The sequence below is a fragment of the Narcine bancroftii genome, chromosome 5 (genome assembly GCF_036971445.1).
Source record: "Narcine bancroftii isolate sNarBan1 chromosome 5, sNarBan1.hap1, whole genome shotgun sequence".
Taxonomy (NCBI): Eukaryota; Metazoa; Chordata; class Chondrichthyes; order Torpediniformes; family Narcinidae; genus Narcine; species Narcine bancroftii.
In genome coordinates this window covers 90,427,279-90,439,371 of record NC_091473.1, presented here as the reverse complement: position 1 = coordinate 90,439,371, position 12,093 = coordinate 90,427,279, and the positions used below count along the sequence as shown (strand labels likewise).

Sequence of the window (12,093 nt, the reverse complement as noted above, 5' to 3'; positions counted from 1 at the left end):
AAATAAGCAGAAGGACAAAGGAAAGTGAATTAAAAATGTAAATTCAAATCAGACCAGGTATTAAAGAAATAAAGAAAAAAGGATGCTAAAGAAAATATCAAGTTTTAATTAAAGTCTCTATAATTCAAAATCTGAAGGAACAAAGGCTCCACAATGTAATTGTTCACTTCCTGGGCAAGCAAAGTTGCCTGGATGTCGTTAATGGTTATTATGTTATTAAAGGTATACTTGTTCTGTTAATTACTAGATTCACTTTCTGTGGTGAGTTTAATAGCTAATTAATGTGCCAATGTAACAATTTAAAATTCACAAAGTAGGTAAGAGCAAGAAACTGCTTTTAATGAAGCTAAAAATAGCATGGTGGCAATTTGGTTCAAAGGACCTTTCTTATTCATATGAAATAGAAAAGGCAGACCATACAGAAGCCTGTTCTGCCATTTGCACACAAAATTCATTCTCTTATTTTGTTTTCAAAATCTACCCCATTGTTTTCAGAAAGATAGGAATAAAATCAGGATAATACCACAAAGTGGACCACATAAGTGAAGCAGTGGAGGAAAAAAAAAATCACAAAAGGTTGAATAAGAACAATGTCCTGCAATCTCAGCTGTACATTAATGAAATGGATGACACAAGAGATATAGAAGTCTTGGTGACATGTATAGAAAAAGGAATATTGTAAGATTTTTAAAAATCCATGAAATTGCCAAATTAATGGGAGTTTGAAATTTACATAGCTGCTTGACAGAAACTCTAACTTAACTATTACAATCTCAGGTGAAGGATGAGATTATATGAGATGAAAAGCTTGGCCTTGTTGACAAAATGTGCAATTAAAAATGCCAATTAATGTGGTGCACCAAAAGAGGTTCAAGTGGACTACTAATAGTTCTCCAACAATATAATCCCACAGAATTGTTCTGTTTCAAAGAAACTTGTTTTCCATCTTTTCTTTCATTCTAATGAAAAGTCACTGCATTGAAGGAATCCTTTATCAGAAAAAGTGATATCTAACATTTCCTGGTTTTATTTCTCATTTCCAACTTCTGCAGCATTTTGCTTCATGAAATATTAATACTATTTGGTTGATTCCTGGAACAACTTTCACAATTTTCCACTTCCAAAATTAATTCTATTGTTTTGGAAGTTGATATTTTTGTTGTATGGCTCAAAACTAAAAATTATACAGCAAGCAATTGGCTAAACATTCAATTTTGCAATTATCATAATAATATTGAATGCGATTCCTACCTTTATGGTTCCTGGACCTTCACAGTAAAGAATGTAGTAAAGGATTGCCGGGACATAAACAATGAAATCTGCAACAAGCACTGAACAAAATTGACAGTATGTCAAAATTGCAAGAAAGAATTTGATGATTAAATCCGATTAGTGCAACCCCATTCGATAAGCTCAACTTTTTAGAGTTCCTCAAATAATGAACTGTATCCTGCCACAGGTTTCTGTAGTAATTTGCCTAATGTCTTGAGGACATCTTTCGTCAGGATTCAGTCACTGTAATGCACCTCCTCCAAAGGCCACTGATTTCATAATGTTAACCAGTAAACACCAACAACATAGTTTTCAACATTAGAAGTTTGTCTGAGTAATCAATGTTTAAGAAGCAATAAACATTTCTCTACTTTTTCTTTCCTCATCCACAACCAACATCGGCCTGACAAACTAACTCTACATAGGTCATGAATATAACTGCAGACATTTTGGCATGCATGGAGATTTCTCAACCCCTCAAACCCATTTTCTTTTACTTTATTTATGTGCTTTTTCCACATATCCTACAACATTCTGAATTCTCATCTTGAACATTAAATTAATCCAAAATCCAAAGCCTTTTGGGAAAATGCACTTTACCAAATGGATGGGTAAACTCAGCCATTTCCTCATATGTCAAAATATCCAGTTTTTTTTCCCCCTCCAAACCTTGATTCCGGAGTATTTAACAAATGTAGTCTGAATCAGGTCCATCCAAAAGTGAAAATAGTTCAACATGCTGCAGCAAGGTAATGTTGAGACATATGACCTGAGGAAAGATATAAAAGCAATCTGGGCCAAGCTGCTACATATGTGCATGTGGTACGTGTAGGAAAGAAGAATTATTTTTGACCTGGATCGTTTAAAATAATTCAGAAATAACTGAAAGCTAATTGGCATTCTCAGATGTCTCAGAGAGCTAGCAGAAGAAATGAAAAATTCTTGTGATACACAAGAGATATTTATTCCAGAGTACCATGTTTCTTTGAGATTTCATATGTTTCTTGTCATTTTCTTTGTTCTATTCTGGGTTCAGCCTAATAGTTCATATCATGGGGTCAGCTTATCCCACTATGGTTCATTGTCTTTAGTCTGTGCCACGTGCCCAAAATCAGTCCTTTGCCTCTTCGCCCCTCCCACTTCACACAAATAAGAGTCCATCACAAAATATCATGGGTCAAGGAGCAGTCTTTTGATTCCATCTATTGATTTATGCCATCATTTAAAGCACTGAAGCATGGATCAGTTTGTTATAGTCAGACTGTGGTTCAAAGTGCAGTAAATGTGTCCAAAACAAGTCAACATGATGTGTAGAAATCTAGAGGACCCTTACTCAAAATATTAGTTTGAAATCGTGGTACTCCAGTGTAGGAAGAAATAATCATCCCATTCCCAGGGATTATTAAACATTTCCAATTTGCTTATGTGATCAATAAGTTAAACTTTTAATGCGTGGGTGAAGAGAGAAAAGTAATACTTGAATTCCAGCCTCATGACCTTTTGATCACCAAATGAACAGGTGTTAACAAATGTTGCCCTGGGCATTGGGCAGAGTGTGCTGCAGCAGAATATTCAGTATCAGACAGTGTTGAGAGGAGAGTCCTTTTGCGGAAGTCTTCAAAAGGAGAAGCTGTGCAACATTCAACATCACAAGTTAATCCACAACCATCTTAAATGTACAACCTTCATAAAGATACATTATTTGTTGCTTTCGATAAATGATGAGGATTTTTTTGTGATTTTCCCCTATGTTGTCTAACCGCATTTCCATCGTTTGTTATTTCTACCACGAAATGCTTAAGGGTAGTTACTCCCATATGTGCTATACAAATTGTGCCTTCTATCTGGTAGTCACGTCTAACATTGTCAATCTGAGAGTGTCTTCAATTAATAATTTGGAGCGCCAAACAAGAACATTCATGAAGCCCACACAGTAAAAGCACCAAGCACCTCCTGAAGCTGGGACTGTCTACCGAAGTCAAAGGTTGAGTCTTTTGCTAGAGAATCATCTTCTCCACTGCCCTCACTCCTAGAATTTAATATGGCTGTTTCAGAAAGGCACCTGGTCAACGACAACCCTTAAAAGATGGTGGAGATCAGCAAGAATGATGACATTTAAGATGAGGATTTAATGGTTGGTCTTTATATTGCACTGACATTGATGTGAAATGAATAGCACTTGCCAGTCCAAGTCTGAATACCCTGGAGTCATACAGCATGGAAACAGGTCTTTCATCACATCACATCAGCATGGAGCATAAAGCAACCATCTATAGTAATCCCACTTTTCCCCTTCCTATATCCTCAAGAACTTCCATTCACCACCTGTTATCCTACTCCATGGACAATATACAGTACAAATTAAACAACCAATCAACATGACTTTGGTTTGTAGAGGCAATCCGGAACACCCAAGTGAAATTTGTGGGTTTACAAGGAGAATGGGCTGACAGCACCCAAAGTCAGAATCAAACCAGACTTTATGGAGCCATGAGATAAAAGTACCAATCACTGCACCACTGTGCCACCTTTTTCTCTTTTACATTACTGCATGTACAAGGACTTTGAAAATAAAAATAAAAAACAATGGGATCATCAGAAAAACAGACCCAGGTCTGATTTTATGATGAGATAAAAATATTTCATTCAGGAATCCTGAAGTACCAGCTTCAACTATTCATCTACTTCTCTTCTTCACCTCCCCCCACCACAAATTTGAAGCTCTCTCTAAAATTCTTTCTTACCTGTAGTTCTCATGAATAGTTTGTGCCCAAGGCTCTCATACCCACGAGATGTGTGGAGAGCAATCCACTCAGGATTAATGGATTTAGCTCTGAAATGAAAGAAATACAAAAGTGATCTTAGTAAAACACAAAGATCTGCAGACACTGTGATTGAAGTAAAAACACAATGCTGGAGAAACTCAGCAGGTCAAATCCTGTACCTTCTTGAAGGGATGAAACCCAAAATATTGGTTTTAAATCTTTATTTTTGCTATATGAAGTACACGTTTTGACCTGCTGAGTTTCTCCAGCATTGTGTTTTAACAAAAGTCATCTTAGTGGTTTTGTTTTAAAATGGGTACTACCAGATATCTAAATATAATGTTTTTCCAATTACCTGCTGCTGTTCCAAAATAATTAACTCAGGGTATGAATACCTTCAAATACTTAACTATTACAGCCCATTAATAGAAGCTTGAACTGTCCACAACCTTCCAAGGTCTACTTCATGGTCCAATGGTCTCCTCTACATCGGAGAGACTGGACGCAGACTGGGAGATTGCTTTGCTGAACACCTCAGCTCTGTCTGCCACAATGGCATGAAACTCAGTGACCACCAATTTCAAATCTCCATCTCATTCCCTTGCTGACATGTCTGTCCATGGTCTCATGCACTACCAGACTGAGACCACCTGCAAATTGGAGGAACAACACTTTATCTTCTGACTGGGCACCCTTCAATCAGATGGCATTAATATCAACTTCTCTAGCTTTCGTTCAAACCTCTTCCCCCTCACTTTCTCCCCCAGCTCTGTCTCTCTCCCTTTTCTTTGTCTCCTTTTGCACAAACATGATAAATTCTTACCTCATCCCTTATCATATCCAATTAACACCTTGTTGGTCTGAATTCCTCTCCCAGCCAGCACTGTCTATGTTCTGAGACTTTCTGAAATTTCCTGCTTCTGGCTCATTCAGCTAATTCCTTGAAGAAGGGCTCAGGCCTGAAGTGTCAGCAATATATCTTTCCTTTTTTGGACATTGAAAAGACCAGCTGAGTTCCTCCAACATTTCAGTGTTTACTACAATCACAGCGTCTGCAGTCTTTCGTGTTTCATTCACAACCTTCAAAGAACTCACTCTAGCTACTTGCTCTCAGTGATTCATGTACCAGTTCCATATAAAATTAGATGCAAGAGATTGATGTACAAAATTAAAGTACATAGGACTGGTAATAATATAATGGAATCAATTAAAAATTGGTGGACAGATAAGAAGCAGAGTGGCAACAATTTTTTTGGAGGGGGTTGTTAGCTGACAATAAGTGAAGTACTGCAGGGATTAGTGATTAGGTGCAACATTTCATGGAATACATTGTTGATTTGGCAAGGGGACCAAATGTAATATGTCTAAAGTTTGCAGATGACAGGAAACTGTATGCAAACGTGACTTATGAGGAGAATTCAAAAGAACTTCAAGACAATTCAACAAGGTGAGTGAGTGGGCAAATACAAATGGCAGAGGCAGTACAATGTGATAACTGTGAAGTTCTCCATTTTGGTTGGAAAAACAGAAAGGCAATGGGATTTAGAGTTAGGATATGGATAGTCTTATACACCAGCCACTGAATAGAAACATTCAAATGCAACAAGTAACTAGGAAAGCAAATTGTGTGTTGGCCTTCAGAAAGAGAATTAGAATACAGAAACAAGGATATCTTACTACAATTATGCAGGGACTTAAAATAAAAATTGTAATAAGTAATGTCTTGCACAAAATGAGGAACCATTAATCAAGCTGAGAGTAGAGTACAAATCTTCATCTGAAAATGTTATGTTCAAATCTCCTTCCCAATCACTCTTGGTCCCAGCCATGGAGGCTGATTTTAAATCCTATAAATTATTATAAATACATGATATCAATCCACCATGAAAATAAACCTATAAGTTAAAAAATAGATCAAGAATATTAGTATTTGAAATTCATTGTGAAATCAAAAAGCTTAAAATGAACAAAATGTCTAATCTGTAAACATAACCATATAACCATGTACGGAGCGGAAACAGGCCATGTCGGCCTTTCGAGTCCGCACTGGTTCACTCAAACAACTCCACGAGCTCAAACCTCCTGCTCTCCGCCAATAACCCTCCAACCCCCTCACCTCCATGTACTCATCCAACCTTCTCTTAAATGACAGAGGGACCCTGCTGCAACTATCTCATTCAGAAGTTCATTCTATCTGTCACCACTCGCTTAGTGAAAAAGCCACCTCTAATATTTCTCCTAAAGTGCTGTCCCCTTACCCTCAACTCATGGCCTCTTGTTCCAACCTCCCCTGCCCTCAGGGGAAAGAGTCTGTTAATGTCTCGTCTATCTATTCCCTTCATAATTTTAAATACCTCTATCAAGTCCCCTCTCAGTCGTCTACGTTCCAATGAATAAAGTCCCAGTCTCCTTAATCTCTCCCTGTAATCCAGATGCTGTAAGCCAGGCAACATCCTTGTAAACCGTCTCTGCACCCTCTCCACCTTATCTATAACCTTTCTATAATTTGGAGACCAGAACTGAGCACAGTACTCCAAATCTGGTCTCACCAATGCCTTAAACAGCTGCAGCATCACCTCCCAGCTCCTATACTCTATACTATGATTTATGAAAGCCAGCATACCATTGCATTTTCAGTACCACTTAACATTGGTGGGGGGGGACTTAAAAAAATATCTTGAAGCCTCCTTTCAGTCAATGCATAGCCATACACTGTCAACATATGCGCTAACCAGAAGAACAAACAAACGCCAACATTTAGAAGGTGGACACCTGATACTTGGGGGAATCCTTTAAAAAAAAATCAGCAATCTTGAAGCAATCGGTTTTAAGTTCTTCCCCTTATGCCCTGACAAATAGCAGTGCATTAATTACTCCAATTTCCTCTACATTCTTTCCAGCAAAAAAATCAGCCCACACAACTCTCTGCAAATCCATTCTCATTTCTCCAAATCTAGCCTTCTCCCACTCGAAGACCTTCTGTAAATGGTTATATGGAAGAGAGGAGGATATGCAGAGGGCAGGATGTAGGAGATCCCTGAATTGTATTTATTTTAATGTGAGGAGCATAGTAAAGAAGCAGGATGAGCTAAAGGTGTGGATTGACATGTGACATTATGATGTTGTGGCCATTAGCGAGACGTGGTTGAAGGAAGATTGTGACTGGCAGATTTCACAATGAATTTCAAATACTAATATTCTTGATCTATTTTTTAACATAGGTTTATTTTCATGGTGGATTGATATCATGTATTTATAATAATTTATAGGATTTAAAATCAGCCTCCATGGCTGGGACCAAGAGTGATTGGGAAGGAGATTTGAACATAACATTTTCAGATGAAGATTTGTACTCTACTCTCAGCTTGATTAATGGTTCCTCATTTTGTGCAAGACATTACTTATTACAATTTTTATTTTAAGTCCCTGCATAATTGTAGTAAGATATCCTTGTTTCTGTATTCTAATTCTCTTTCTGAAGGCCAACACACAATTTCCCTTTCCACCATTAAGCTAAAGCTAATGGACCCATGATCACTGGATCCGAAGTTCTCTCCAACGCTTACCTCCATCACCTGCCCCATTGCATTCCCAAACAACAGATCTAACACCACTCCCCCTCTAGTTGGCGTCTCAACATATTGCTGCAAAAAGCAATCCTGAACACAATGCATAAATACTAAGCCATCCTGCCCTTTTATTGACTGTGTTTCCCAATCTATGTTTGGAAAATTTAAATCCTCAACCAACACCACCCTATTTCTCCTGCACATCTCACCCATTCCCTTGCACATTTGCTCTTCTAGTTCCCTTTCCCCATTTGCAGGCCTATAATAGACCCCCATAATAGTAACCTCGCCCTTCTTATTTTTCAGCTCGACCCACACTGCCTCCCTTGACAAGCCCTCCAGTCTACCTTGCCTCAGCACTGCTGTAATATCCTCCCTGACAAGTAATGCCACACCTCCTCCTCTTAATCCACCAACTCTGTCACATCTAAAGCAGCGAAATCCTGGAACATTCAACTGCCAGTCACAATCTTCCTTCAACCACGTCTCGCTAATGGCCACAACATCATAATGCCACATGTCAATCCACACCTTTAGCTCATCCAGCTTCTTTACTATGCTCCTCGCATTAAAATAAATACAATTCAGGGATCTCCTACATCCTGTCCTCTGCATATCCTCCTCTCTTCCATATAACCAAGAAACAGGCCACGTTGGCCTTTCGAGTCCTCACTGGTTCACAATGCCCTCTTCAGGCATTCCATTCTCACAATTTTCTCTACAACATTTTCTTACTACTTCCTGTTTTTCCTCCCTCGAATTATTCAAACTTGTTTCTTTCCTTAGCCTACTAACCCTCACCCTGCTGTCCTGCCTAACTTGAAACCCTGTCCCCAACCATACTAGTTTAAACCGCTCCCCCCCCCACCCCCGACAGCCCTAGCAAATGCCCCCACCAGGAGACTGGGGGATTAAGATGTAACCCATCATTACACTATAGGTCCCATTTTCCCCAAAAAATGTCCCAGTGGTCCAAGAACTTGAAACCCTGTCTCTTACTCCACCCCTTTAGCCATGTGTTTAACCTCCATCTAATTCTATTTCTGCCCTCACTGTCACGTGGCACAGGAAGGAATCCAGAGATTACTCCCTTAGTGGTCCTCCTTTTAAGCTCCCTACCCAACTCCCTACACTCATTCTGTAGGACCACTTCCTCCTAACATCATTGGTACCAACATGTATCACAACCTCAGGCTCCTCACCCTCCCCTTTTAGGATGTTCTGAACGTGCATAGTCACATCCCGGACCCTGGCACCAGGGAGGCAAAACACCATCCATTTTCCTTATCGTGTCCACAAAAGCCTCTGTCTGTCCTCCTAACCATTGAATCCCCTATAACTATCGCCCTTTTTCTTTTATCCCTACCTTTCTGGGTCACAGAGGTTGACACCACACTCCTGCCCACCATAGTCTGACTATCCCCCACCTCAGTACTCAAGGTGGAGTACCGATTTCTGAAGATTACAGACTCAGGTGCTTGCACATGAACCTGACCCCTCCCTTTCCTCCTCCTAACGGTAACCCACTGCCCTGTGCGACCACCTGACTGTAGCTCTCGTCTACGATAGCCTCATTCTCCCTAACCAGAGTGAGGTCATCGAGCTGCAGCTCAAGTTCCTTGACCTGGTCCTTCAGGCCACATTCCTCGTCTGTGATGGCCTCACTCTCCCTAACCAGAGAAAGGTCATCAAGCTGCAACTAAAAAAAATGTAAGATTAAATTTGGCAGATAATTATTCAAAGGAGGCAAAATTATCTTGAATAAAAAGAACACTAAAACTTTGGGTGCTTAATCTATGCCATTGCTTGAAACTTGCATCCAGCAAGGACAGCTGAAAAAGATGGTTATCTATAATAGGACTAGCCAAGGAAAAACAATTATGCCCAAAAAATTTCCTAAATTGAGCCCATATTCTCAACCTATTTCTCATTAATGGATTACTTCTCAATGTAGAGAAGGAAAATGGTAAAAAGGATTCTAAAATTGACAGGTTTTTTTTTGAGAACAGCAGTTCCATTTCTATCCATAACTGACTTATCCAAATGTAGTAATAAAAGTAAATTATGCATGATAATCGCCCAATAGTAAAATCTAAAATCTGGAAGTGATAATCCCCCATTAGTTGCAGTCTTTTGAAGATGGACTTTGTTTCTAGGTGGTTTCTTCCCCTGCCATATGCAAGTAGAAATAACTGCATCTAATGAACTGAAAAAATATTTGGGAATAAAAATTGGCTTGAAAGAGATACAGAAATTTAGGCAAAATGTTAATTTTAATCAAATTAATATGACCCATCATTGTAATATGTCAAAACTTAAATTATCTTCATTTATTTCTCACTATGTGAGAAATGTAAAAAATTTTTTAATCTTCTCTGATCCATATGTTTTGGAAGTGCCAAAATTTGGAGATATTCTGGAAAAACATTTTCCAAACTTTATCAACGATTCTTAAGATTAATTTAGTACCTTGACCATTAATTCTTCTGTTTGGTTTTTCTTGTGACCCAGATAAACATATGTCTGCATCTCAGGAAAAAGTTTTAGCTTTTACCATGTTGATAGTCAGGCGAGCAATCTTACTGAAATAGAAAGATGATTCATTCCCTACCCATAAACAGTGGCTATATGATGTAATATCCTATTTAAGTTTGGAGAAAATTAGATATAATGTTAAAGATAAAAAGTATCAAATTATGAAATTGTTGGGCCCATTCTTAGAATTTTATTATAATTGGAATAATTATAGTTTACTCTGGAGATTCACTGTCCAATGTATGGTGACCACCACTAGATCCACATTTTCATTTTTATTTATTATATAAGGTCACCTTGATTAGATTGAGTGGGTAGAATAGACGTAGTTTTTAGTTTTTTTTCCCACTCTTTTTATTTGGCTTAACTCAGCAAATGGGTTTAACATGGTATGTTAGTTAGCCCACCTCACTGACAAAAGGCAAAGGAGGAAAAACCCAACACCCAACCCCAACCAACCAATTTTCCCCTGCAGCCGCTGCAACCGTGTCTGCCTGTCCCGCATCGGACTTGTCAGCCACAAACGAGCCTGCAGCTGACGTGGACTTTTACCCCCTCCATAAATCTTCGTCCGCGAAGCCAAGCCAAAGAAAGAAAAAGTTATTGTCAAATTATTGTTTCTTATGTTTATTAAGGTTTTTTTGACTTAGTTTTATTTTTTGGATGCTTGCATGTATATAAATGATTTGTTATGAGCTTTCCTTTCTAAAACTCTGTATGTAAGCTTACATGTTAAACTCAGTAAAAATAATTTTTAAAATAAAAATTTGAATTATGTGTACAGTTTTGGTTCTCCTTATCCAAGAAGGCATGTACCTGCCACTGAGATAGTGTAATCAAGGTCATGATTTATGGATACAGGGCAAAATATTCAGGACTGCATGAAGAGAAATTTCTTCAACTGATGCTGATCCTGTGCAATTCTCTACAATAAGTCGAGGCAAAATATATTTGAGGAGGGTATGGAGATATTTCTAGAGACATCAAGAAAAAACAGGAATATAACATGGAGAAAAGATCATTCATGATTGTATTGATTAGCAGAGCAGGCTTGAAGAGTCAAGTGGTCTACTCTTATTATCCTGTTTCTAATGCAACCCATGGATAAGTGCTTCAATACAACATTTACTTTTTGATTTACAGTGGAGCAGGTTGCCAATACCATCAATAGAAATTCTTCATCTATAAAATTGGACAATAGCATCAATATCAAAATTTGCACGTAATGAATGAACAAAATAATCCTAATCTCAACCAAAGTCAATGCTATGGCACTTCCCATTGGAGGCATAGGAAGAAGGCAATCATTAATCAAAAGCTCAAAATGTTACCAGTTTACATTAAAGAATTCCATTTTTAAAAAAAGACAAGTTGTCCCACTGTTAGCAAACAGAACTTACACATATGCACAAAGCATACTGTGGTAAGCAGTGAATGGTGGATAATCAAGGCCCCAGTACTTGAGATTATTGTTGCTTGTATTGAAGTACCTGAAGAAAGAAAGAAAGAAAGAAATTTTAAAAATATTGAAAAATACCTGGTTCTTGGATTATTTATTGAGCATATATTTTATAAAGTTAATTTATTGAACTGCAATATTCTGTAGATAATTCAGAGAATATATGTATGATTCTCAGATTGAGTAACAAGTTTCATTTGAGTTAGTCATTCTCAGCACAGCACCTCCAATGGTGCAAACATCAATCTGCAGTCCAGTGAACAGGGAGAAAGTCAGAAATCACATACGTGATCAATTTCCAATTACTCCTTCTTAAAAGACGTGAAGTGAGATTATGACTGATGATTTCCAAGACTTTAATAACCTTTCATCTTTCTCCATCTAGGCTTGTGTGCAAAGAACTTGTATGAAATATTGTAAAAGTATCATAACCAACTTCATTGTCAAGGTATCATGGAAGCAAAAAAAAAGGCAGGAAGGGGTGGTGGGAGAG

The 12,093-nt window shown here is 38.1% G+C and overlaps 1 protein-coding gene across 10 annotated transcripts in view; it reads right to left on the bottom strand.

Moving 5' to 3' along the window:
* alg6 (ALG6 alpha-1,3-glucosyltransferase) overlaps positions 1-12,093 on the bottom strand; it is a 66,876-nt gene that overhangs the window by 47,770 nt on the left and 7,013 nt on the right. For all 10 annotated transcript variants that reach the window (XM_069938309.1, XM_069938315.1, XM_069938317.1 and 7 more), the window contains 3 exons: positions 11,542-11,631; positions 4,017-4,105; positions 1,252-1,331 (listed from right to left, as the gene is read on the bottom strand). In XM_069938309.1, the coding sequence (XP_069794410.1) occupies positions 1,252-1,331; positions 4,017-4,105; positions 11,542-11,631 (259 nt within the window). The remainder of the gene's footprint in view (positions 1-1,251; positions 1,332-4,016; positions 4,106-11,541; positions 11,632-12,093) is intronic.